General features: G+C 39.2%; 1 protein-coding gene across 1 annotated transcript in view; it reads left to right on the top strand.

Annotated features, from left to right (window-relative positions):
* The first annotated feature begins 404 nt into the window (after positions 1 to 404).
* Acss3 (acyl-CoA synthetase short chain family member 3) overlaps positions 405 to 27,117 on the top strand; it is a 171,364-nt gene continuing 144,651 nt past the window's right edge. Inside the window, exon 1 of the mRNA XM_052753276.1 lies at positions 405 to 945. Coding sequence (XP_052609236.1) covers positions 650 to 945 — 296 coding nt within the window. The 5' untranslated portion in view covers positions 405 to 649. The remainder of the gene's footprint in view (positions 946 to 27,117) is intronic.

The raw sequence follows: 27,117 nt of genomic DNA, 5'->3' as shown, positions 1-27,117 counted from the left end.
CTACCTTTCCCTAGTGGCCCTGCTGTCAATCACTCTGGGAAGCCCTCCCCACCCCTGTGGTCTAACCCTCCTTCCACGCCTCCTCTCGGCTGCCAGGAAATCCTGGAACAAACGTTGCCCTGGAGCTGCTTGTGGTTTTAGTAACTAGGGTCTGAGTTGAATTTTAAGCAAAGAAATAAATGAGTAAAGGAAAAATAAGACCCCAGGGTTTCGCCGTCATGTCCAGAGTTACGTGATTCTGCCGCGGAGGGGGGGGGGGGGACAGAGAGACACACACTTGGTTTAAAATGAGCCATGGGGCTCTTGGGCCTTGTTCTAGGTGTCCTCCTGTATCTAAGTCCCGGAGGCGCTCTGTCAAGTGACAAGTGACTGCCATGGATTGAAAAACCCGTGTTAGAGTTGAATGTAAGGGGTGACGCAGCTCAACTTCTGTGGACTCCTGCCCCATGTCCCTGGGTCTCCGCTCCAGCCTGTTGCTTTCCTGGTGACTCCAGGTCGGTTTTTAGGGCAGACTTCACTTTGACTTCCAAACTTCTAGGCTAGGGGCTCACTTCGGAATTAATCCCCGCCTCCTGCCTCCCTGCAAGCTCCCCTCAGGGGCAGTTGTCACCACAGCTGCTGGGCCTGCAACTAAGCGCAGAGAAGAAGAATGAAGCCTTCCTGGCTGCAGTGTCGCAAAGTAACAGGCGCCGGGACGCTTGGGGCGCCCCTGCCAGGGTCCCCTTCGGCCAGAGCAGCCGGTGCAGCCCGAAGGGCTTTGGTGGCCGGTCTCGGGGGCCGGGGCTGCAGGACTCTGACCACCTCCAGTGGTGGCGAGTACAGGACCCATTTCGCAGCCTCTGTGGCCGACCCGGAGAGGTTCTGGGGTAAAGCTGCTGAACAGATCAGTTGGTACAAGCCCTGGACCAAAACGCTAGAAAGCAGCTACCCGCCTTCCACTAGCTGGTGAGTGACCGGTTAGTCAATTCCAATACCTCCTAACTTCTTGGATGCCAAGGGCAAGAAGGTCTTGGACCAGGAATCTGGAGTTCTACCAGGGGGAAAAAAAAAATCAAAATTTAAGATGCTTTCAGCTCTTTCCTTGGTTGGTTGGTTTCACTCTCACAACTGTCCTACATTCTTCTTTTGAAGTACTTGGTTATCTAGAGCGATCCCAGTTTCAGGTAGAGATTTACTTGCAGTAGCTTTTCATAGCTGCAGTGGGGATGTTGAGAGATCAAAACAAAGGCTTCCCAAAACAAAGGCTTGCCTGCATGGACTGGACTGCACCTCCTGGAAGAGGAGACACCATGTAAACAAACACAGAGCATATATAAGGCTAGGAAATGATGGACCTGACTGTTGCAGGGAGGAAGGGGGTTGAGGAAAGTCTTCAGTAAAAATGTCACTGAGCGGGTTTGGAAGGATGAAACATTATCTTCTCAAGGCTGACATGATAATTATCAAAGTCCAAGGGCATAGAAAACAGCTGGAAGGAACTGACACTGTCATTGTTTGGGCTGGAGAAGTGGGAGGAAAGGATTAGGGTAACAAGAGACTTAAAATAGTGTGCTGAATAGATGCGAGGAGGCCCAGACCCATAGGCCTGTTGTGTTTAGGACACCCAAGCAAGGATAGCCCAGGGGCAAGGTGTTGTTAGGACTCATGATTGGAAGAAAGTTTTCTTCTTGAAGTTTCAATTATAAATACTTGCAAACATTTTTTTAAATATATATTACAATAAACAGACACACTGTAGAAGACATTGTTAGGCTATTGAGAGTGAGGCCCACAGTGTGTGGAAACCTAACTGGTGATTTCTAGATGCCTAGGCCTTTAAGGATATGGTTGCTTGCATCCGCTAATCATTAGGAAAGGTTATTATCTGTAAAATTGGAAAAAGCACTGCTTAGCAGAGGAGGGCAGTGCATTGGTCAAGCTGATATTTGGCCCTTTGGTGGATGCCTTTCTTCTCAGAGCAGAAAGTCTGTAAGGAAAGTGGCTGGATCCTGTTCTGTGTCCTGTCATGCTTTGTCTCCTCTTGTGTTTGTTTTGTGGGAATGTTTACATGATGCTTCTTCCAAGTGTGAGTCCCTTGCCCCTCCAGTTCCACTTACTTTTCCAGTAGTATTTGATTGATCCACCTGTGTGTGCTGGCGGCGAACCGGGCATGAAGTATATAGCCATGACTGAAAAAGCAATGTTTACTCTCTGGAACAGCCTGCCTGGATTCGAGTTCTCCCCCCTCTCAGTTACTGGACTCAGAGTCAAGTGACTTCTTGGTGCGTCATTTCTGCTCTCAGGATCAAATCATTAGTTTGAGGACTAGCTGATTCAAGGATTAAGGCCGAGTAACCCTGTGGATTAGACCCTATAATTATTACTAGAGGGAAAATTATCTTTTTGTTTTCACATTATGATCATTGCAGGACCAGGCAGCATTCCTGGTGTCCCTCACATCACAACAGAGATCATCATCTGAGGTTATTCTCAAAGCTCAGTCTTCACATGTCTGTCATGAATGTTGTTCTCTAATAATCTTATGGGGGCACTTTTACCCCAAAACCAATATGCAGAGATTTCAGTGAAGAGGTCGTGGTTGAGGGGGTGGTAGGGGTGGTGGTGAGATGGCTAAGTGAGTAAAGGCTCTTGATGCCTAATTGGATGGTTTAGGTTCAGTCCTGGGGACTGTCATGGTGGGAGGGGAGAACTGACTTCCAAAAGCTTCCTCTGATATCTGTACCCATGCTATAACATGCACACACACACACACACGCACACACACACACACACACACACACACACACACACACACACACAGAAGAGACATACAGAGACACAGACAAACACAGAGAGACACACATACCACACACATACAGACACAAACACAGAAGTCACACACACAGACTCACATACACAAACACACACAAATGCACACAGGGCACGCACCAGGGAGACACACAGAGATACACATACACACAGAGACATACACACACAGACACACACACGAGACACACGCAGGGATACACATACACATACAGACATACACACACACACACACACACAAGAGACACAGAGATACAGAGACATACAGACATACCACACACATCCACACACATCCACACACATCCACACACAATAAATAAATCCATAAATGCAGTTAAAACCGTTTTACGAAGAGGCCACTAGGATACTGTAACTGAAAACTGAAGTAATCAAATAAGGATTGGGCAATAATAAAGAGAGAAGAGAGAGAGAGAGAGAGAGAGAGAGAGAGAGAGAGAGAGAGAGAGAGAGAGAAGAGAGAGAGACTGCAGTGATTGCAGAGGGCTTGTGTCAGTCAGTGAAGGCAAAGGAATCAGCAAAAAAAAGAAGTGCATGTGAGTGGCCAAAGGTCACTTAAGATGTGGGATCTCCTTTCAAATAACTATTTTTGTTATTTAAACTCCAGTTTTTAGCCTACATTTTCCAAATGTTGTGCACAGGAAATATTGCTTTTCATGAGAACTTTTAAGAAAGGTCCTTGTCTGTAAATCATTTCAATACATTGTAGATCAGCAGCTTTTGCTAATGTCGCACCTGAATTATTCATCTTTGGACTCTTAGAGTCACTCTCTCTTACCTCTGCCATGGCATTCGTGAAGATCAATATGAATAATCAAATTTTTAGCCCGAACAAGTTCAGAGGTCTGACTCAGTCTTACTAAGACATTTGGTGGGCAGAGCAGAGTTGAGGAAGGGGCAGAACGGGGACACCAAAATTCACTTTCATTCAGTAGATGGCTTCAGTTTGAGTTACTATCACTACACCATACTGTTATGTAATTTGCAGCTATTCCTGTTTGGTTAGTGATTTCTAACAACGCCAAACACAAGGAAAGGTGAATGTTGTCTGTCCTCCTATATATCTCTGTGGGCTAGGGTGGAGCTAGCATATATTTTTAAAGATGGTCATCGAATAGCAGCCTTCTTCGACAAAAAAGACAAACCATTTATTGCTGTGTTTGAATGGTGAATGACTCAATGTGAGGCAACTCCAGTCAAGTTCTTCAGCAGAATGAGAGGGGTTGCCTTAGGGAACTGCATGTTCCCAGTAGTAGCTGCTAAACCTGTGGCACAGTTGCTGACTCTTGTTGACTTCCTACAAGCCAGGTACATTTTCTGTCACGACAAGGCCATCTCTTCATTTTCCTAATCATAAACTTGCCTCAAATATGCAGGCTTATCAAAGTGCTGCTAACACATGTGGCATTGCAAACTAATTTCTGAAATGCCATAAAGTCCCCAATATTTTACACGAACAGGAATATAAACAAGGAATAGGAATCTTAAGGCTAACATGTAGACTTTACAGCATAAGCGAGTAACTGGAACACATCTCTAGTCCTGCACTCTGAGATCTCTGAACAGCAAAGGCCAATATTAGACATGTGCTTTAAACTTGCAAAGTACCAGCTCGCCTTAGGGTTTGATCATTTCTTCTTATTGATACCTTGCTTTCTGGATATTAAAATCTCTATTTGAGAGACTCTCAGGGAAATTGTAGTCACAACTGGAACAACTAGAAAGTCTAGTAATTTCTTTAATCTTGGAACACAATAGTGGATGTTCTGGGTTATTAATTTTTTTCCAGTGAAGAGCCATCCTTTTGCCTATCCTGAAATTGAAATACAACTGTTTCTCTCTGAAGGATTAGGGAGTTCACTTTTCCGTTTTGAATATAGTCTACGTTCTAGGCCATCAATAATCGATTCCTTTCTATAGGAGTACCACAATCCAGTTTTAGCTCAGCCTTATTTAAACAACATTCAGTTTGAAGATTCTCTTGGCCAGGCAGTGGTGGCACATGCCTTTAATCCCAGCACTCGAGAGGCAGAGGCAGGTGGATCTCTGTTAGTTCAAGGCCAGCCTGGTCTACAGAGTGAGTTCCAGGAAAGGTGCAAAGCTACACAGAGAAACCCTGTCTCGTAAAAACAAAAAAAACAAAAAAAAAAAAAAAGAAAGAAAGAAAAGAAAAAGATTCTCAGTATCTGGGGGCTTGATGATTATGGCTCAGTAGGTAAGAGCACCTGTCACCAAAGGTGGCAATCTGAGTTCAATCCTGCCAAGTTGTCCTCTGATCTCCACAGGTACACCTTGGCATGTCCTACTCAAATAAATAAATAAATAAATAAATAAATAAATAAATAAATAAATAGATTCTCAGAATTTGAATCACAATCAAATATGCATTATTATAAACTGAAAATGAAAAGACTAAATTTAAATGACTAGAAAAGTGCTTAATCTAGACTAACCTTCCGGCAGTGGAAATAGTGTGGTTTGAAAAGGTACACGATCCAGATCCATTTCCTGCTCAATTTACACTTGTTTTAATCCTGCCACGCTTTAAACTGGCTCAGTAAAACGAAAGGATATCGACCTCATGCTCACCACGTCTACACTACGTAGGTAACGATGGGGAGATGGTGAAAGGATTCAAGGTAAGGCCTGAAGCACATCATTACAAAACTGTAATGGCAGGGGCTGGGGACGAGATCACGGAGAGGGCCAGGGAGCTAGTGTGTGCCAAGAAGGGCTAAAGGGGAATCACAGCCCTGGGACTCTAGGTCTTTAAGCAGAACTCTGATAGGTAACAAGACATTTTTGTGTTGCTAGCAATATGGTAAATCCAGGGAGATAAAGTCTCGAGGTCCCTGGAGGGTAGTTAACAGTGTACCAGTGGCTTATAGAGTTTTTTTTTTTCCTCGGAGTCGAGAGTGCCTGATTATAGAAGATAGCCTCATGATGGCTTCAGAAGGCCTGGAGTAGCTAGCAAGCAAAGACATGTGCAGCTTCATATGCTGCCAGTCATAATCAGAGAAGTCTCCAATGGCTGTGCCTTACTGAGGTGATGTTTTATTTCTTTATTTATTTGCATGTGTTTATTGATTTATCCTTTAGCAATTTTGTACATGTATATTATAAGTTCTAATCATAATTGTCCCTCCACCATCTCTTATCTTTTCCCCACCCCCATCAATTCCCGTTTCCTCCCAAGTCTCCATCCCACTTTCATAGTTTAATTTTAAAATTTTATTCTGTGGATTTTGCTTTGTGACCCACTGCATTGAGCCAAGGCATAGGGCGTGACGATCTCTACTAGAGCATAATAACCCCAGCAGCTCCATTGCTGAAGAGGATGACTTCCTCTCCTTCTGCGGCTCTCAGGCCCTTAGTTCCCACAGGTGGAAGAGTCCCTCTCTCATCCATGGTGGAATGTTTGTTTACTGACTCCGTCTTGTACTGGTACTGTGTGTTCAATCAGGGCAGTTGTGAGTCCATGAGGGTGGTGGCTGTGTCACATTCACAAGACAGCATTTCATTCCATCCTCCTTATTGGCAAGCTTTTACTGTCTTCTTGGCATTATGTTCCCTGAGCCTTGCTGAGCCTTGAAAGTGGTGGTGGCGGTGGTGGTGGTGGTGGTGGTAATGTGTTTAAAACTAGCTTACAGCACTGAAATATTTTGCTATTTTACCGGAAATTATAAAATTTGGAAACAGCTCAGTGTGTGAGCCTCTCCTATAAACACCCTCAAACCCTACCCCTAAGAGACAGAAAGAGAGGGAAAGGGAACAGGGAGGCGGATGGGCAGGGGGTGGGGAAGAGAGAGGATGGAGAGAGAGGGGGATGGAAGGGAGAGAGGAAGGGAGGGAAAGAAAGAGGGAGAGAAAGAGAGGGGGAGGGAGAGAGAAGGAGAGAGAGAGAGGAGAGAGAAGGAGGGAAGGAGAGAGAGGGAGAAGGAGAGAGGAGGGAGGGAGAGAGAAAGGAGGGAGGGAGGGAGAGAGAGAGGAGGGAGAGAGAGAAAGGAGGGAGGGAGAGAGAGGAGGGAGGGAGAGAGAAAGGAGGGAGGGAGGGAGAGAGAGAGGAGGGAGAGAGAGAAGGAGGGAGGGAGAGAGAGGAGAGGGAGAGAGAGAAAGGAGGGAGGGAGAGAGAGGAGAGGGAGAGAGAGAGAGAGAGAGAGAGAGAGAGAGAGAGAGAGAGAGAGAGAGAGAGAGAGATAGATCCCTGCATGGTAACATTTAGCTAACCCTTTTGACTACTGCCACCTTCACTATTTACATCCTACTTTGCCAGTTCTGGTCATTCACTTTGATCATGGTGAGCACGATTTTTTATTTACATTGCCTACTAGAGTAGAGATTATCTGTGCCTGTGGGACAAAATCATTACAGGCCAAGTTTGACTTCATGTTTCAGTAGTTCTTGTGTGGGCGTGTAAGAGATTAGAACTATCAGGGGAGCCTTAACACAAAATGGCATACCTAGCAAATCCAGGGGAAAAAAAAACCAGGCAGAATGAAAATAGAAAGTTCAGTAAGGTGAAACTTTCGGAGAAATACAAGTAAGAAATGACTGTCCATGGGAATGGTGAGACCTGTTCAAGAAAGTGTTAGACGAAGTGTATTTTAATTTTATGATGTATAAGGAAGGGACGAGATTGTAAAACATGGGAAAGTCTCTAGTGGTCAAGTGCTCTGGAGATGTTTCAAGAATACCGAATTGAAAGAAATTGGTTATTACACCAAGAAATTGTTATTACACCAAGGAACACTTGAGGACTTGTAATTAGGTGATGCCCAGGGTAGAGCAGTGCCTCACAGAGTGACCTGCTAACAGGCAGGAACATTCTATAGACTTCCTTGACAGTGGCAGGAAGGAGAGGCTTAACAGCTCTTAGAAGCTCCTGACTCAAAGGAAAGTTGGTTTCTTCACTGGCTCGCTTTTCCTCTCTCCCCTCTGGTAGGAGAGATGTGTGCTTCAAGGCTGAAGTGGAAAAACCAAGAATGAAGGGAATTCTGTTTATTTTGAAAGCCATTGCTTCAGAACTCAGTGATTTTGCAAGCTGAACTTTTTGTGGCTTGTTTTTGTTCTCTTTGGTACTAGAAGTTCCAGGAAGAAACAGGGTAGAAAAATCTACAAGATGGATGTGGAGTTACTTAGAAGATCTTTAGTTTTTGTTTTTTTTTTTAAATACCCTGTAGTGATTCTAATGAGCTAGATTGCTAAGCATTCCATTATGAGCCTGACAGAAGGTAAGAAATAGAAAAAAAGATGAAATTAATTTTCATAATGCTCTCTAAGCTATGAACTGTACAAGACTTTTTTTTAATGGTTTATTGAGACAGGGTTTCTCTGTGTAGTTTTGGTTCCTGTCCCGGATCTCGCTCTGTAGACCAGGCTGGCCTCGAACTCACAGAGATCCACTTGGCTCTGACTCCTGAGGGCTGGGATTAAAGGCGTGCACCACCCCTGCCCGGCTGGATCTCATGTCTTTTAATTATAACTTCCCTGAGTGCTGCAGGGTTAGTGATGCCCGTATGCTTTCTACATATGAGGGGCAGAAGCCAGTCTTCCTAGGAGGCTATGCTACTAGTTAATGGAGGGCAGAGTTGATTAGTAATAGTAACTGCAGTGGTCCTGGCTCAGGGCCCAGAATCTTTCTCTACAAGTACCTAGGCAACTGCTGCCGAAGTCCAGTGCCAAATCTCGAATCATTTAAAGGACACTTTGGACAGAGCAATTGTTCTAAAATAAAGGAGAGTAAAGAGACTTGAACTTGCAATAGGTCATTGAGAACTGGATATAGTTTATTATAATTAACACCTTTTTCCCCCTGATAATTAAAGAACCTAAATGGGATTTGAGGATTATGTGGTTGTCATGTGTCAGTTTGAGTTTCCTGAATCTGATGGTTATATTGTGGCTCTCCAGAGGAATGTCCTTGTTTGTTGCACTTAGGTGATTTGTTATGCTGGAGTCATTTGGCATTGTGTGAGGAAGTAGTTGGGAGGGAAGCAAGCTCTCTTACGCTTGCAATTTTTCTGTGAGTTTGAGTTTATTGCAAAGCAAAGAAGAATATATGGCTAGGAAGCATCTGTTCTCTCTAGTGAACTTTGGTTGTTTGTCAAAATAATTCTGATTACCATTAAAGTATTTGGGAAATTCAGTCATTTATTGTATGTTTTAAATTTAGGCTTATATAAAAGTCTCTCCTATTTATCAAATATTATTTCCCTTTCACATCTTATGCCTTTATCATGGACATAGTTTTCTGAATTATACACAGATTGCCGCATGACTAAATTTAGCTAACACAAACATTACTTCACATGGGTCTTATTTTTCTGTGGTAGGTCTACATGACATCCACTCTCAGCATTTTTCAAGAAAATAATATTTTCAAATGTTGTCAAAATCATCTTCAATTATAATTTGAAGTGAGAGTTTTATCTAGAGATGAGACATGTGCCCCTTCTTGACAAGTTTTAAATTAAGTGGATTTATTCATAACATTGTGCACTGTACAGGTGCACTTACATTTTAAAATGGCCTGTCTTTAGAGATATAAATATATTTTAAGAAGGCACGTGGTCAGCATGAAAAATCACCTGTTAGAAATAATGTCCCTCCAAATAACCTCATCAAGAAAGACCAATTTTAAAAGATGGGCCTTATTTTGTATTCTGAAGGTCAGCAGCTCGAAATGTGCAGTATCTAATTTTCCCAGCCTGTCACACTCCTGAACCTCCAGGACAGAACAGGGTGAACTACAGGAATGCTGCAATTACATAAGCAAGGATGGATTGCCTGGCAAATGGCACAATCAATGAACAATGGAAATTCAATCAGCTGTGACCGATCAACTCCCAGGTGTTTGGAGAAAATCCAAACTCTTAGTGCCTCCCGCAAGGCAACTTACTTTTCCTTTGTTCTGGCCCTGTATTGTTAGCTGGAGAAAATAAAAAGTGTAGTGGTTGGAGTTGCTTGCTTCATTAAAAAAAATTCACTCTCGTAAACAATTGGGAGCCATTTGATAGAAGAGATCATTCCTGTCCACTGTGATGAGTCGTTGCAAGAGAACGTGTGGGAGGCTAATGGATCTCTGCAATAAATATATATGAGCACAAGAAACTCTGTAAATTACAGTGGTAAGGAAAACATGTGAGTGTAGAACTCAAGTTCTTTATCTAAACTGCATAGCAAGACATTGTTATACTAAAAGGGCTAATTATATTTGCTTTGTCTGGTATTGTTGCTGAATGAGGTAAGTGATGGTGTATAAAAAGAAGTTACTGTTCTGATAATATATAAGAAAACCAAAGTGCAAGAACTCTAGGTTTGGAAGAGTTCAGTTGAAGAAAAACAAAAAGAAAACAAACAAACAAAAAAAAAAAACAGCCAGAAACATAAGGATGTTCAAACACGGAGCTAGAGAGGGACAAGGTTTAATTGTATGACCTTTAAGTAACCAAACTTCACTGATTTAAAACAGTAAATGAACAAGGTAGATAAAAAAAAAAACTAAAATTGTCAGTTTTGGACAATAGAAATACCTTATGTTAAGATTTTATTCTTAGGGTAATAACACTTCCCAAGTATAATCTTAAGATGTACCTTATAAGTGTATGCACCAGTGAAGTAATATATCTATATCTATATCTATATATACCATATTTTTAAAGGAATAAGGGAAGGTGAAAAAAAAAAGGAATTCCCAGTCTCTACTGTTGATCAATGTAGACACTTGAAAAAATTTACTAAGATGGAACGATAACACTTTTCAATGCTGAAGAGACATAAAATCTGTATTATTGATCATTTGCTAAATAACTTTGTGTTAATGAATGCATGGGCACTGAGGACTAAGTCAACATTTTGTCTAATGTCACTTTATGTTCTCTTCTTTCTTATTTGGTTTTCAATGGAGAGCTAAGTACTATTTAAAACTAAATTCCCCGACTCTTCATTCAATCATTGTGAGCTAGAGTTAGATAATCATACTGATGAGGATTTCCCAGATATCCCAGTTTTGGTGGATAGAACAAAATGAATGTGAGGGTCATTAAATGGTTTAGAATTTGTGATGTAGAATCCTGGATCCATTCTTCCAACATTGCTTTGTCCAAAATAGTTACGATATGGGAAGATGGTAAATTGTGTATGTGATACAACTCAGGGTTTGATGTCTTCCTCTCTCATGTGTTCATGACCTTAGACTACACAGAGTGTAGGGGAAAGGTTCCATTTCTCTGGGCAAGTGTGAAGTGTGATTGTGTGATAAGCTTTGGCTAATGTAGTAAGCGGAGTAAGACTTGCCACTACAGTGTGAAGGGTTTCATTGCTACATCTTCAAGCCTTGTGCCCAACCAAGCCAGGTTTGCTGTGGGAGCCCGTGGGGGGGACTGAATAAATTTGGATGGCCTAGCAAAAAGGAATAGAATGTAGTTCTTCGGGAAATCTACCCAGAACCACAATGTAGTAGCATGGATGGCAAACAAATGCTTTTGCAAGCTACTGAGATTTTGCAGTTGTTACTATAATACGACCTACCATATTCTTGTTGGTTGAGAGGAAATAATGTGTAGGACTGTTACCATTATTAACTGTCTTAATGAACACAATTTTATACATACATTAAAACGACCAGCCTTTGTAAGCACACATGGGCCGGGCACGAGGCTGAGTGCTTCCACTTGATCAATATTATTACAACCATATGATGTAAGAACAGCTTTTGTTCTCTTATATGGGTGTAGAAATGGATGCACAGATATTGCCAGAAGTCTGACTGAATGTACAAAACTACTAAGTAAATGACAAATCTAGGATTTGAATCCAGACTGGTTTTTACTCTAAATGTATTTTATTACCTCTGTAATAATTTCAATTAATTTTAGTTATTCTTCTTCTTGTACCTGTTCTCCACTGAAATGTGATAATACTAATTTATTTGTGTATATAAAAATGAGTGGTATAGGAAGAATAAAAAAATCTGGATTTGTAGCTCAGAAATACTTGATAAATATCACATTAGTTGTACAATAATATATACACTCTGATAAAAAACAAACTATTTTACTGGGCACAACATACTCAAAGGTGGGGAGGGAGCTTTAAATCAGCTGACAATTACTGTTTCCTGAGTAGGAGAAAGCAATATTAATCTTCCTAAGAATTCCCCATTCGTCTCTGGCTTAAGGAAAATCTATAATGACCATATTATTCATCATGTGCAGTGTGCTTTAATGATATTTTTATGAGAAGATGGTGATAAATAGCTTAATTAATTCATCTAATTATGAATATTTGAAAATTTTTCTTTCTTCTAAGATCTCATTAAAATGCTAGGACTGGTAGCATGTTTGTAGTTCTGAAAGTTGTTGGTTTGGTTTAATTTTAAATACATTTATATATAGGAGCTCTTCTTCCCCCACCCCCATAACTTGTGTTGATCCAAGCTTTCTCCTGCACATACAAGAGGGAAGGAATCAAGCAAGACAGACCTTTATAAATGACATGCTTAATTAAGTACAGAAATATATTTTTCAGGGATTTCTTTACAATCAGTTCTTTTAGCTACAAGAATCTCTATCTGTCTGTCTATCTATCTATCTTCTATCTATCTTTCTATCTATCATCTGTCTACATATATCATATATCTATTATCTTCTATCTATATCTGTCTATCATTTATCTATAATGTATCTATCATCAGTCCTATCTTCTATCAGTCTACTTTCTATCTATGTATCTATCTATCATCTCTCTCTATCATAATCTATTTGTCATCTACCTATCTATCTATCTATCTATCTATCTATCTATCTATCTATCATCTATCTATCTATCTATCCTCTATCTCTCAGAGCAAATTGTAACCTCTATCACTTTTCTATGTTATTCAATCAAACTGTGGCAGTTTGGGGGAAACAAATGATATAAAAGAGATTAAATGCTTCATTTCAGTGTGTTAGTGATGAGCCAAAACAAGAAGCAGGCTAGTGGAGTCCATGATCCATTGAAAAGGAAACTCAAATGCAATTGTCTGTTTTGTGCCTGAGTCACTCCTATCCTCAGTGCTGATATGTTACCTCTCCATCATGACAATCATCACACCATAAATACAACAACAAACAATAGCAAAGGTAGCAATTAGTGAGCACATGTTTTGATCAGGCTCCCTGCTAAGTCTGTCCCTTTGTTTTCTTAGCGATGACTCACATGTTCTCTTCATCTTACTTCCTTCTAGTGTGACTAACGATTTTTAACCTAAACTCTTTAACAGCTATTTCCTAAAAAGCACACCAATTCGTTACCCTTTGTGCTTGTTAGGCAAGAAATGCTTATTATATTTATCTTTATTTAAACAGTAGACATCTACTGTGTAAGCCCATGCCCATTGTGGTTCTTCTCATATTAATAATTTAACAAATTAATACCTGTAACATGAACCTTAAGAGGTCTTATTAATACAAAACTCAGCCAGATATTGGGGTGAAGGCTGAAAGATCAGAGAGACAGAACAAGCCACAGCCAACCTCACCTCACCAATTTCTCAGCTGATCTTGCTTTCTCAGCCTGGAAGCCTCTGAGTGCTCATCTGAATAGATCTCAGCTGAACTGCTACTAAAAGCTAAAAGCTTAAAAAGACTCTAGTTCCTGGTCCTCACGCTTTATATAACTTTCTGCTTCCTGCCATCACTTCTTGGGATTAAAGGTGTGTGTCACCATGACTGGCTGTTTCCAGTGTGGCTTTGAACTTACAGAGATCCAGATGGATCTCTGCCTCCAGAATGCTAGGATTAAAGGTGTGTGTGCCACCATTTTCTTGCCTCTATGTCTATCTAATGGCTGTTCTGTTCTCTGATCCCTGATAAATTTACTAGGGTGCACAATATATTGGGGGACACAATATCACCACAAATACCAGGTAATAGGATGGCAGACTCAGATTCAAGTCTAATCATTTACACACACACACACACACACACACACACACACACACACACACACACACACTATATATATATATATATATATATATATATATATATATATATATATATATATATATATATATATATATACACTCTGAAGAATGTTCAGGGTACATCAGTTGAAATGATCTTAAAAAGTCTAATATGCATATTTACCTCTTTTATCATCTCAGACATTTGAGCTCCATTATAAATTACATGCTGATAGTATTTGCATCTTTCATTCAACCAGATTTTCAAATGGCTTATATATCCTCTAAAAAGACATCTAAGTATGAAAGTTATGTCTTCTTTATGGGTTTAAGCCTTGTTCTGAATCTATTGGCTCACTGTTACTCATTACCCAGCTGAGTTTTAAGGTAGAGGGCATTTCACAATCAATATGTATTTATATTCATCAAAACCAAAATGTACCTACAACCTAGGGCATTCTCTCATTTGTGTTATACAGACTAAGAGCTGAGTATGCAGTGAAAAAGTAGACTTTAGTATAGCAGCTTTCGGCCTTTGGTCATGACCCCTTTTTATTATGCATATCAGATATTTCCATTATGATACATAACAGTAGCAAAATTAGTTATGAAGTAGCAATGAAAATAACTTTATTCTGGGTGGGCCACCATAACATGAGTATTAAAGGGTTGCAGCATTAGCAAGGTTGAGAACCACTGCTCTAGTATAAGAGACTACAAGGATTTTAGTTAAGAACTGAGTTGATGTTATGTTATTAGATCACTCTAATATATAAAAGATATTAAACGATTAAAAATTATCTAATGACTCACACCTATAATCTTAGTTTATTTTGTTTATAAATGATTAATTAAAAAATTATAATTAAGCCGGGCGGTGGTGGCACATGCCTTTAATCCCAGCACTCGGGAGGCAGAGCCAGGCGGATCTCTGTGAGTTCGAGGCCAGCCTGGGCTACCAAGTGAGTTCCAGGACAGGTGCAAAGCTACACAGAGAAACCCTGTCTCGAAAAACAAAAACAAAACAAAACAAAAAAATTATAATTAAAAATAACTTTAATAAGAAATATTACATTTTCTTATTAAATATCCAAGGACTATAGTTTACGGAAATAATAGCACTTCTCAATAAATATCTCTTAAACTAAGCCAGGCGTGGTGGGGCACACCTTTAATCCCAGCACTTGGGAGGCAGAGGCAGGAGGATCTCTGTGAGTCTGAGGCCAGCCTGGTCTACAAAACAAGTTCCAGGACAGTCAGGCTGGAGAAATCCTGTCTTGAAAAACCAAAAGACAAACAAACAAACATCTCTTAAACCAGTGGTTCTCAACCTTCCTAACCCTGTGACCCTTTAATAAGTTCCTCATCTTGTGATGACCCCCAACCTTAAAATTATTTTTGTTGCTACTTCATAACTATTTTGTTACTGTTATGAATTGTAATGTAAATATCTGTGTTTTCTGGTGTTCTTAAGTGACCCCTGTGAAAGGGTCATTCATCCTCAGAGGAGTTGCAACCCACAGGTTGAGAAGCACTGCCTTAAACCATAGAAGTGAATTTCCTATACCCTTATGTATGTTTGTGTGTGTGCTTGTGTAAACCTGTATGTGTGTTTGTGAGTGTGTATTAAGTCTACCAGATTCAAAGCATATGTTCTGAAAACAACAATGTATCTTGTAGTTCTTCAGTTTCTCAAAACCATACAATATGAAAAATTAATTCAGTCCATTTAGTTAACTTGCTAGTGGTTTCAGAGTGCAGACAGCAGGTCTAGGCTGCAAACTCAGGCTTGTTAAGTTGCAAGGTGTATTGGGTTCGCTACATGTCATACTTGACCTGGGGCAATCCTATTTTATCCTTATAATAACAATGTCATAACTTTAAAAACAATTCATGTGCACATACGTGTGTATACATAGACACATACGTGTGTATATTTGTGGGTTTGCCATTTTTATGAAAGTATTTTTCTTGGCTCTGTCATTTACTTACTCCTTAATTCATTTCCTCTGTCATTTGTGCTCTTCTTTTCTTAGGGTAGTCATTCATCAAATATTTATCAAGCACTTTTATGAGCCAGGTCATATGCCAGGTGCTGGATTAAAGTGCAAATAGATTATAAATTTGAAAAACAATCTCATATGTCAAGGAAAAGTAGTTTGTTTATAATAAGGCAGCTCAACAGATCAGCAGTTTAGTAAGAGAAGTGTATCACGGGTGATAGGGTCTATCTAGTCATTAGTTTGTGAAATCATGGGCAATGAAGTTCATTTTGTTTTATAACCAACTCTTCTATGAATTACCTTTGACTGTTGAAGTGTGAATAACGCACACAGATCCAATTCTGGTGAGCAGTGGCTTTTTCCCGACTAATGAGTCCTCCAGTACATAAAAGAATCAAGTCATTTTCATTTTATCCTTCTGGGGAGTCTCTCCTTTTTAGGTAGACATGCTAACACGTAGCCAGGTGAGAAGAGAAAGTAGCCAAAAAGAAAGTAAAGGGAAATGATGGCCTTGGTTAGCACCAGCTGGATAATGACCTCTTGGATAATTAAATGGGCTGCATTGGATTCAAGCTTCAAATTGGCATGTTAATGGAAAGTGTTTCATTTACGAACTTGGTGTGTGGACAGTTAGCAAACATGTAGCAAAGGGTCCTGTCTAGCATTATTAGCTGATGATTTCTGGATGAAACTAGGAGAAAAAAAAAAGGCAGGATGCAGAATCTGTCTATTTTGCTTAGCAATTTAAGTTGCAACCCGTAATTAATCCAGTTATCTTTGTAACTTTGTTATGTGTGTGTCTGTGTAGAAGGACATTTCTGGGAGAGGTGGTGGTTGAATGGAAATGTCATGGGGTTTAATTAAAGAGTGGAGGTTTTATAAACATAATCTCTTAGGTTTTACAGCTTAGGTTTGACTTAATTCATATTGACATTGCTTTACTTAGAAATAATCCTGGTTGAAATTTATATCCTTGCCTTTTATTCAACTTTAACTTTAGTATTATTTTAAAATTTATGCGGACAAGCACAAGAAATATGAAAGTAGTAGAAAATCCTCTATGTTTCAATAAAAATATTATATATATAAACACTATTTATATACTATATATAGTACATATATGTGACATATATAGCATTTGTGTGTTTATTATAATTCTATTTGTTATGAATTATTATGCAGGGACCTCAAGGGTATCCAGCACATGCAGGGAACCATGGTGGTCTGCTGGACAGATGCAGCAGTAGGTGACCCACTCAATTGTGGGCATGGCAGCAGGTGGACATTCACAACCCAGATGCTACATCCACACAGAAATGGTTTATTGTAATAGAGATGAAGAGAAGATAGGAAAGGAGAGAGAAAGAGAGAGAGAAAGAAAGAGAGAGAGAGAGAGAGAGAGAGAGAGAGAGAGAGAGAGAGAGAGAGAGGCCGAGGTGAATATCTCCTGGGAATGGAGGGGGAGAGAGAAGGAAGGGGCAGAGTTTTTCCTTAAAAAGAGGCTTTTATGTTAGGACACAGGGCGGCCCCAAGGAGCGGGTCAAAATATTAACATTCCACCGCCTGCCTTGCCCGCATGGAGTGGGTTGCCTGCCAGTCTGCTGCTGCATCTGTCCAGCATGCCAGCATGGTTCCCTGCACATGCGGGATACCCTCCTGGTCCCTGCATAACAATTTCTAACACTATTCATCCTTTTTGTTTGACTTTTAACCTTCTTGTCATGAAGTAGCTATAGACTCACAAGAACTTTAAAAAATAGTTCAGGTAGGATGATGTACCACCACCCAACTTCCTTCTTTGGTAACTTTTTTGTAACTATAGTGTATGATTAAAACCCAGTGTGATTTTTGGGAAGAAGTCACTCACGTTTATACATTTTTTGGTGATTCACTCATTCTTGCAGTCATTAATATTTTTGTGTGTTATGCTTATTTTAAGATGTAGTTTTTATGTGTGGTTGCAGAATGTTGGTCTCTCTGTTGATTCCACAATTATTGGAATTACATAGTTCTTATTATCTGACAGCTAAACTTTATACTTGTAATTAAGTTTTCTATCCCATGAGTTGAGTAAGTTTCTATTCCATGGGTTTTGTAAGACACTGATCTATGAGTATAGCAGTATGTCATAAAAAGTAATTTTTTTGTTATGTTTTTTCAGCAGAAAAAATCATATTAAATTTTCTCCTAGACCCATGACCTATTTAGTTGGTTCCATCCATAACCTCTGGCTCTTATAATCTTTCTGTCTCCTTTTCTGCATAGCTTCCCGAACCCCAAAGGGAAGGGTTTGATGAAGATATCCCATTTAGTACTGAGCACTACAAAGCCACTCTATGCATATTGCCAAATTATGGGCGTCTGTGTTAATTCCCATCTACTGCAGAAACAAGCTTTTCTGATGTGAGTTGGGAGCTGAGTAAGGCATTGATCTATGGGTATAGCAGTGTGTCAGTAAGTCTTTTTCTGGTTGTTATTGTTGCTATATTCCTTTAGTAGAATAATAGGACAAGGTTTTCCCTTTGGCAATGAACTATCTAGTCTCAATTTCTTGAGCCCCTTTGCAGTGTTAGGTATAGGTTCCATCTCATGGAGTGAGCCTGACATCCAATTAAGAAAAATGTAATTGGTTATTCCCATATTGCTTGTGCAACTATTGCAACAATATATCTTGGAGACAAGTCACTGTTGTGAATCACAGGGTTTGTGGCTAGAGATATTGATGATTATCTTTCTCCTGGTAGTGCACAGAATACTTTCTAGTACTATGAATGCTGGTCACTAGGAGTGAAGCTTCTAGCCAGGTACCAGCTTGATGTCTCCGTGTTTGATGACAGAAGGAAGTACTGTCTTTCATAGCAGAGCCCTACCTACCATCAGCTTGTTGAGAGTAATCAACGGCTTTGTCAGTAGCCTGGGGGGGGTCTAGGGGTTCTATTGGCCCAAGCTTCAAAAGTTGTAATTCAGTCCTGACACTGGAGGATTTACTTTGTGGTTTAAGAAGTCTAGTTGGGACATTGGAGACCCCCTTTTATTTGGTGACTCTATTTAAATTCCTTGAGTATTTTAGGAAGCTTCTACAGTAATAGGTTTCCGTATGGTTTTAAAATTAGCCTTATTGCTCCTCCCCATACCCCTCCCTTTACCCTTCCCTTCCATCTCTAGTCCTACTTAGTCTTCTTATTCCAGTTTTTCCTTTATCTCTCCCCAATGTTATTCTGCCTTTCTAGAAATCATCTCCTACCCCCGATACCTTACTAGGCACCTAACCTCTTAGGTAATTCAGATTGTAGCATACATATCAAAAGCTTAAAAACTAATGCCCACATATAAGAGAAACCATAAATTTGTTTTTTGGGGCCCTGGGTACCCTCACTTAGGATGATTTTTTTTCTGGCTTGATCCATTTCCCCGAAAATTTCACTTTTCTTCAACAGCTAAATAGTATTCTATTGTGTTAATATACCACATTTTCATTATGGATTCATCAGAAATTAATATTCAAGATATGTTCTCACCATCTTTTACAAAGAACTTAACTATTACAAAAGCAAGAAACCCTGAAAGGAGAGCTGTTACTGAGCTTGGAAATAATCTCTGCACTCTGTCATATTTACCTGGATCTTTTTACTGTAGACAATGAAACAGTGTGGCAGCAAAGCTGCTTGTGTATCTTTTCCTATTCTACAGTGTAGACGAATTTCTAAACAGTCTTATTAAATAAGAAACACAGAGCCAGATGCAGGGGTAATAGCCGAAGAGACCAGAGAAATAGCGAATAGCCACTGACTAACCTTATCTTACCACCACACAGTAGCTTCCCAAGAGAGAGCTTCTTTCTGTCTAACCTGCACTTTTTTTGCCTTGCTGTTCTGTCTTCTCATTGGCTCTAAGCCCAGTCACATCACTTCCTCATCACTGCCTGTCTATACAGACCTCCAGGTCTGGGATTAAAAGCATGTGTTACCACGCTTGACTGTGTCCTTGACCACACAGAGACTCTGCCTCCCATGTGGTCGGATTAAGGGCGTGTGCTACCACCACCTGACTTCTGTTTATGGCTCGCTATGACCTCTGATCTCCAGGCAAACTTTATTTATTAACATACAAATAAAATATCACATTTCAGCACAAATAAAATATCATCACACTACAGTCTTTTTTTTTTTTAGGGCCAATGACAGAATATTCTGTAAGGATCAAGGGAAAGAAATATCCTGAGGCATTTGAAGTTGATGGATCATATTCTTCCTCTTTAATAATAGCTTGCACTCAACATCTCTCCTGAACTTCTCTAAGTAATAAGCAAGATGAGTTAATGAATGGGGGTTGTCCTGGGAGCTTTGGGTATGACCGATAGCTTCATCAGAATATTGCATTTTCCATAAACATCCTGGCCAGAACGATAACATCTAAAGAGACATTTGTGCCCTACATTTGAGTATCACATTGTAGAAACACTGTATCCCTCAAATTAGAATTTCTCTGTGAATCTTATCCTGGAAAAGGAAAAAAAATCTGAAGACTGGGTCCAGTTAGAGTGAAAGCTTGCTCTCTGAAAGAGATTTCACAGCTTTGAGTATGTGTGAGATCAATTTTAGGACAGACTAGAGCTGATTCAATGATGGATCAGCCATGAGAAAGAGCACACCTTGACTGAGACTTTGTATTTAAAATGTACCATATGTTGTGACCTAAAAGGTGGATTTATAGTAAGATATCCCCTGAACCTCTCTTTTCTCCTCCTTGTGTGGACCTATTGAGTAAGTCTTTTGTTTCCATTTTTCTCTGTTATTTCCTTACTTAATTGGCCTTAAATTCCAGGGTCCCTAATGATTTTATCAGCTGTGGTCCCATTTTTTAATGAGTTATAACCTCAGAGAGCAAGCCATGGTAGGAAACTGCACATTAGTAGAACATTTATTTCCATCTCTATATGACTGCCCACTTCACACTCCCACTTCTCAAATAGAATAATATAACAACATATAAATGAGTTGGGCTCCTCTTTGGTGCTGTTGTTACTGTTTTTCTTGTTCTTTCCCTTCCCCATTCCCTTCTTCTTCCCTTATTGGTTCATGAGTTTCACTATCACTGAGATTAAATGCAGGAAGTCATCTTCCTCCTCTGACAAACACCAGTCAATACTGATCAACGTATCTTACCATGAGACCTATTTCTATTTCTCTGGATTATTCTGCAATTTCTTGCACGGTACCCGGCTTGGAATCTCTGAGATAACTTGAGTTGGAGGTCTGGTTTTGTAATATTTTGTTCCAATTTGGAATCTACCCCATTGTGACCACCTCATGAATTTTTTTTTTCTGAGTTAGTCGGGGGAGGACCCTGCTCCTAACATGTTCATACATGTTATCATGGAAAGGCTGACTGAAAGAAGATATTTGCTTGCCTTTAAGGAAACTACTATTTCCATTTTGCTTGTATTTAATTTTAATAAACAACTAATTTAATATTTAGTTGTATTTGGTCTTATTATTGACTTCCGACCCTTAGCATCAAGTTTAGTATAACTTCTCTTTTCCACATTTAACTAAATCTTCTTTCTTTTCACTTCAGTTCTCTGCCTGTTCCTGCATTTATTTGTCGAATACAAATGAAACTTGATAAATTTGTGTCCTGATCTGCTTCTCTAAATTTACTGTCAGGCATGACTCACAGCCCGAGAATCTCGAAGAGCATCCATTCATGCCTTTTCTCTCCTTTGGCAGTGGGCTCAGTTCAGATAACAGGTATTGATTTCCTGAAAGCCTTTCTTTCTATTCTTCTTATTTGGGGATGCATTGCTCACCATTGGCAATTCATTCAGTTTTAATCTGATATAATCAGGCTGGGACGCGGATGTGTGGGATGTCCTTTCATGCTGAAGTGGTCCAGTCCATGCTCAGAACTTATGTAATGGAGTCGGAGGATAGATACTCACATGAAAGGGATAGGAATAAAGAGCAGCTCTCTATTTGCATTGGTTTCTTTGTTAAAATAATTATCTGTCTCTCAAAGAGAAGCACTTTCCCAACAATTTCACACAAACAACATCCCTAGTGGTTAAATTAACATAAGGTTATTACTCTGCTCCAAGTAAGCAATTACCCAATTTGGAGGGTTTCCTGGAACAGCCAGTTGATACTGCCCAAAGCCAAGTGTCTGCAATTTAGATGGGATGTCACTGCATGAATAGAGCAACATAATGCCCTCTCAAAACTGCCTAAAACACTCTCTGTTTGTGTGTAATAGTAGCCGTTTTAGCTAGCCATTGTTTCTGTTGAGCATCAGACTTTACCTCATGAGACTCTTTTCTTATTTGTGTTAATGTGTCAAAAGAGTACGACTTAATTTCTGTTCATTCACACTTGTAGGGCTTACTTAAAAATAAGTGTTGAGCATTTACTGCATGTCCTCAAGTGGTTGTTTCAGGCTAGCAGGACACAATGATTACCCAAATAATCACCCAGAGACTTAAAACAGAAGATACACTCATAGCATTGCCTTGAAATTAGAAAACGTGTTTCCTATTTTAGCAAATTATTTGACCTCTTTGAGCTTTCTTCCTCTCTATAAAATGGGGAGACCATTGTCTACCTCAAGGGATGTTATGTTTATTAGATATTATAACATGCATATAAATTGTAGAACCCAGAACCTAACACATTAACAGCATTAATAAAATGTTTGTTTCTCCTCTACTTCAAAACTATTTCTTTTTATCCTTGTTCCTGATTGGAAAAGAGCATATCAGCTTGATATTTGCAGACCATAAATCCTCTCTCTTTGGTAGCCACCTTCCTTATACTTGTAATTCCTTTTGATTTGCCTCCTTCACACCCATGCTTTTATTTCTTAGTATAACTTTCTATGCCTGTCAATAGATCTTTCCAGATCTCATTTCCTTGCTTAGCTCTCAAGTCTTACATTCACAAAGCTCTCCAGGAGTTTTCCATCAAATCCAGTTCTGAACAGCATTTCCCCTGCTGAAAACCCTTTCTTGGCCTTCTGTTTATAAACAGAGTGCTCAGGCTTTGGAGAGGAAGCTCACACATGTCTTTCCTGCCCCAGCATGAGTACTCTGGTTTCAAAGAAGCTCCTCGGCTTCAATAGCTCCAAAGAGCTTGACCTTCCCAAGGAGAACCTGATCTTTGCCCTATTTATAATCTTGTCTCACTTGACTTTGCCATTAAAAACAATCCAACCCATTAATTTTTAGTTCCTCTCTCCTTAGTATTTCAACTTTCAATTTTTTTCCGCCAGGAACTAGGGACTTGTATGCTCTGAAGAAAAGACAGAACAGCCCACTTTTTTTAAACATCCTAACTTTCCGGGCCTCAGTTTCCACTCTAGTTCCCATAGAATACCAGCATTCCATCCTGGGCCATGGGGTAACACAGTCACTCCTCTATCTAGAGTAATCTCCCAAAGATCATCAATATTTGTCTGTTGTTTAATTCAGTGGTTGATTCCCAACATGAGCTCTCTTCCAAACCAGGTAGATGTGACATTTTTGAAATTTTCTATGACTGTGATGTTCTGTAGCTGTAGTATTCCTGTGTGTCCACTCAGCTCCCACAGCCGCTCAGACCCAATTAAACAACAGAGACTTATATTACTTATAAACTGTATGGCTGTGGCAGGCTTCTTGCTATCTAGTTCTTATATCTTAAATTAACCCATTTCTATAAATCTATACCTTGCCACGTGGCTTGTGGCTTACCACTATCTTATATCTTGTTTCTCCTGGCGGCAGCTAGCAGTGTCTCCTGACTCAGCCTTCCACTTCCCAGAATTCTCCTCTCTCTTTGTCCCGCCTATACTTCCTGCCTGGCTCCTGGCCAATCAGCACTTTATTTATTAACCAATCAGAGCAACATATCCACAGGATACAGATATCCACACCAATGTTCAATAGGTCTAGTCCCATAAAAATTAAAGAAAAAAAATTAACTTCACTCCTCTGTTGCATTTGCTAAGTGTGATTATTGTATTGAGCACTTGATAAGTTGCTAGGGTGGTTAAGGTAACCTGTCTCTCTTGCTCTGTAGGGTAACCTGTAGGTACCTGGGCCTTCAGTGAGTGTGGATGGGAGAGTGCAGTAAAGCAAAGTTTGCTGACTAGAATGCTACAGGCTACATTGTGAAGCTATACAAAGTTTTGTTCTTATAAAGTAGGATAGTGTCATGGAATTGAGAGAGTTTATGTTTGTTCAATTCAGCTTTCTCTAGCAGGATAGTTAATGCCACAACTTGTATGCTATCATTTCCCCATTCATATAAAAAGCAATATTTTTAGGCTAGACTTAGACTATCTTTTTAAATAGTTGAATAATAAATGCATATTTAATTAACAAAATAGCTTGGAGAACAAGGTATTTGGAAATTAGTGATGCTGGGAAATTGGTGGGGACATGGTGCCATATGGTTACTATTATTGTAGGTTCTTCTTGTACCCAGTAGATGAAGAACATGTAGCTCTTCAGGCATGCTATCCCTTCAAAACTGCTTCAAATTCATCTTCACTGACTTAGTACAGTATGTAGAACAAACACACACTACTGTCTGCCTTATTATTTTATGAACAAGGCCAAAGTGAAATACAGGATGAACTAGAGTTATTATTAGGAAATATCAGACTGAGGTTACCCATGGTGAAATGCAGAGAAGAGTCAGTCCTAAGCACAATTCCTGTCAAAAGGCTGAATTCAAGCTTTTGTGCTGGATATAAGCACAAAGAGGTAGTGAATAAAGACAAAAGGACTCTAGAAAACTGTGTCCAATTAGAAGTCCAGAAGAAGGGGCTGGAAGTTGGCTCATTTTTTAAGAGCTTGCTGTTCTTGCAAAGGCATGGGTTCAGTTCCCAGCACCCACATGGTTGCTTACAACTGTCTGTAACTCAATTCCAGGAATCCAATTCCCTCTTGCATCCACAGGCACCAGACACGCGTATGGCATTCATACATATATGCAGGAAAACACACATGCACGTAAGATAATTTTAAAAATTTTTAAAAGGAAAGAAAAATACAGAAAGAATTTCATAGCTGCTCTCTCTTTACTCCCACAACATTGTGGTATCACATCTTCACATCAATCCAGTAAGAGAAATGACATCTCATTATTTTAATGTTCGTTTTCCTGATTGTGGCTAAACTAGGAAAATCCTATTTTGTATTCATTATCTGTTAGTGTTATTCTCAATAAATATTGTTTGGACCTTCTAACTTCTTAGTGAAGTTGCGAATATATCCTTCCTCATGCAATTTATTTTGAAAATATTTTTTCCTCAAACCCAGCTTTTATGTATGTATGTATGCATGTATGTATGTATGTACCTGTCTGTTTATCATTTGTCTATTTGTCTGTCTAATTTACCTATCCATCTCTCTAATATTTTTAGTTATCTATGCACATCTATGCATATATTCATATGAGTGTCAAAATGCAGAGTTGAGTGATATATTTCACAATCTTAGTAAAACTCATCTTCACTCATCAGTGAATGTGGGTCTCAATGACTAAACTCTTTGTTCCTGTGATCACTTGAGAGGAGAGAGAAGATTTCAGATGACCAGTGGCATTTGTGTGACTTTTATTTCTATGCTATATATGTTAAGTAATCTATAGCTTTCCCAATTCAGAAACACCCACATTTCATAAAGTCCTGTTCTATGCCGGTAAACATTTTTATATTTGTGTAATATGATATGGTGTGTGTGTGTGTGTGTGTGTGTGTGTGTGTGTGTGTGTGTGTGCCTATGTGTGCACACATTGGAGAAAGAGTCAGTTGTCCTTAACCATTTATCCAAAACCCATGACCAATCTGTCTCATTTTGGAATTATTTTAGAGGGTTATTGAGATGTAAATTTTTTATAGCATTTGGAAAATTTTCTGTTTTAAACCAATAATTACATATACATTTCCATGGAAATAGTTTTGCAGTGTGTGATATTAGCTCTATGATATACATCATGAATTTTGGATTTGACAATTTTTCTCCCACCTACTTTGTATGTCCAAAAAGTTACCTCTGACCTGAACTAGTGGTGTCACCATTACCAGTTTTGTCACTGTTATTCATAATTCACATTTGCCTTCTTACTACAGAAAAGCCTAGGACCTTAGGCATGTTAAACGCTGTAATACCAAGCTGCACTTTCTAGTCAATATCAATTTAGTTTCAGTTTTATACTTTTTGACTATTCAGTTTTACTATGAAGTTGTTGTTAGGTGTTTTTGGTCTTTTGTCTTTTGGAGGGCCTGCTACCCAGCTCCCAAATAAATCACATATGAAGACTTATTATTACTTATGAATGCCCGGCCTTAGCTTGGCTTAGTTTCTAGTCAGGTTTCCTTATCTTAAATCATCCTGTCTACCTTTTGCCTCTGGGCTTTTCCTGTTCTCTTACTTCTGTAAATCTTACTCTTACTCTGTGGCTTGCTGTGTAGTTGGGTGGCTGGCCAATGGAGTCCTCCTCCTTCTCTGGCTCCTAGATCTTAGATCTCTCCTCCCAGTTTTCTCCTTCTAGATATACTCTGTGCCTGCCAGCCCCACCTATCCTTTCTCCTGCCTTGCTATTGGCCAGTTCTTTGTTAAACCATCAGGTGTTTTACACAGGCACAGTAACACAGCTTCACAGAGTTAAACAATTACAACATAAACAAAAGTAATACACCTTGAAATATTCTACTACATGAAGTACATTCAAATTTCTGTCAATTTTCTGTGAAAGATTTTTAGGGGCAGTAATTATGTATCATAAAGGATATGAAAGTATCCATCCTTTCCTTAGCAGAACTGAAAGAGCAATTCCTAAATTTCTACTGACTGAACATTCCAGTAGTTGGGTTAGAGATTTTATATTGCTAAAAAGACTTTGGTGTTTTTAAGATTCTAATGCATGGGGAAAAAAAGAGGACCAAGAATGAATGAAAAGATTAAAAATTATTTTAAAAGTGATACTTGGAAAGCTAATTATGTACATATAAAATAATTGTTTCCACATGTATGTAGGGCCATGCAGTGTGTGTACATATATACAATAAGTAATATAATGCATAGGTGGCATATAACATATAATGGGTATTATGTTCAAATTTCATCTTTTCCATATGAATAAATACTGGGGCATTTGGATTTATATAATATACAAAATAAGCATAGTGTATGAATTATTGTAGGTAAAAATCACAGAAGAAATGATTGAATTATTTACTATAACAATTTAAAAATATTTTTGTGTTAGAAAATATCACAAATTAAAATTAATGAATATGATGAAATAAATCATCTAGAGCAATATCAAATGTAAGTTCAATATTCTATAGAAAGTCCTTTCA

This window comes from Peromyscus californicus, unplaced genomic scaffold (assembly GCF_007827085.1).
Source record: "Peromyscus californicus insignis strain IS unplaced genomic scaffold, ASM782708v3 Scaffold_24__1_contigs__length_46423439, whole genome shotgun sequence".
NCBI classification, from domain to species: Eukaryota; Metazoa; Chordata; class Mammalia; order Rodentia; family Cricetidae; genus Peromyscus; species Peromyscus californicus.
The sequence above is the reverse complement of the archived record's forward strand: the minus strand, read 5'-3'. Positions and strand labels throughout refer to the sequence as shown.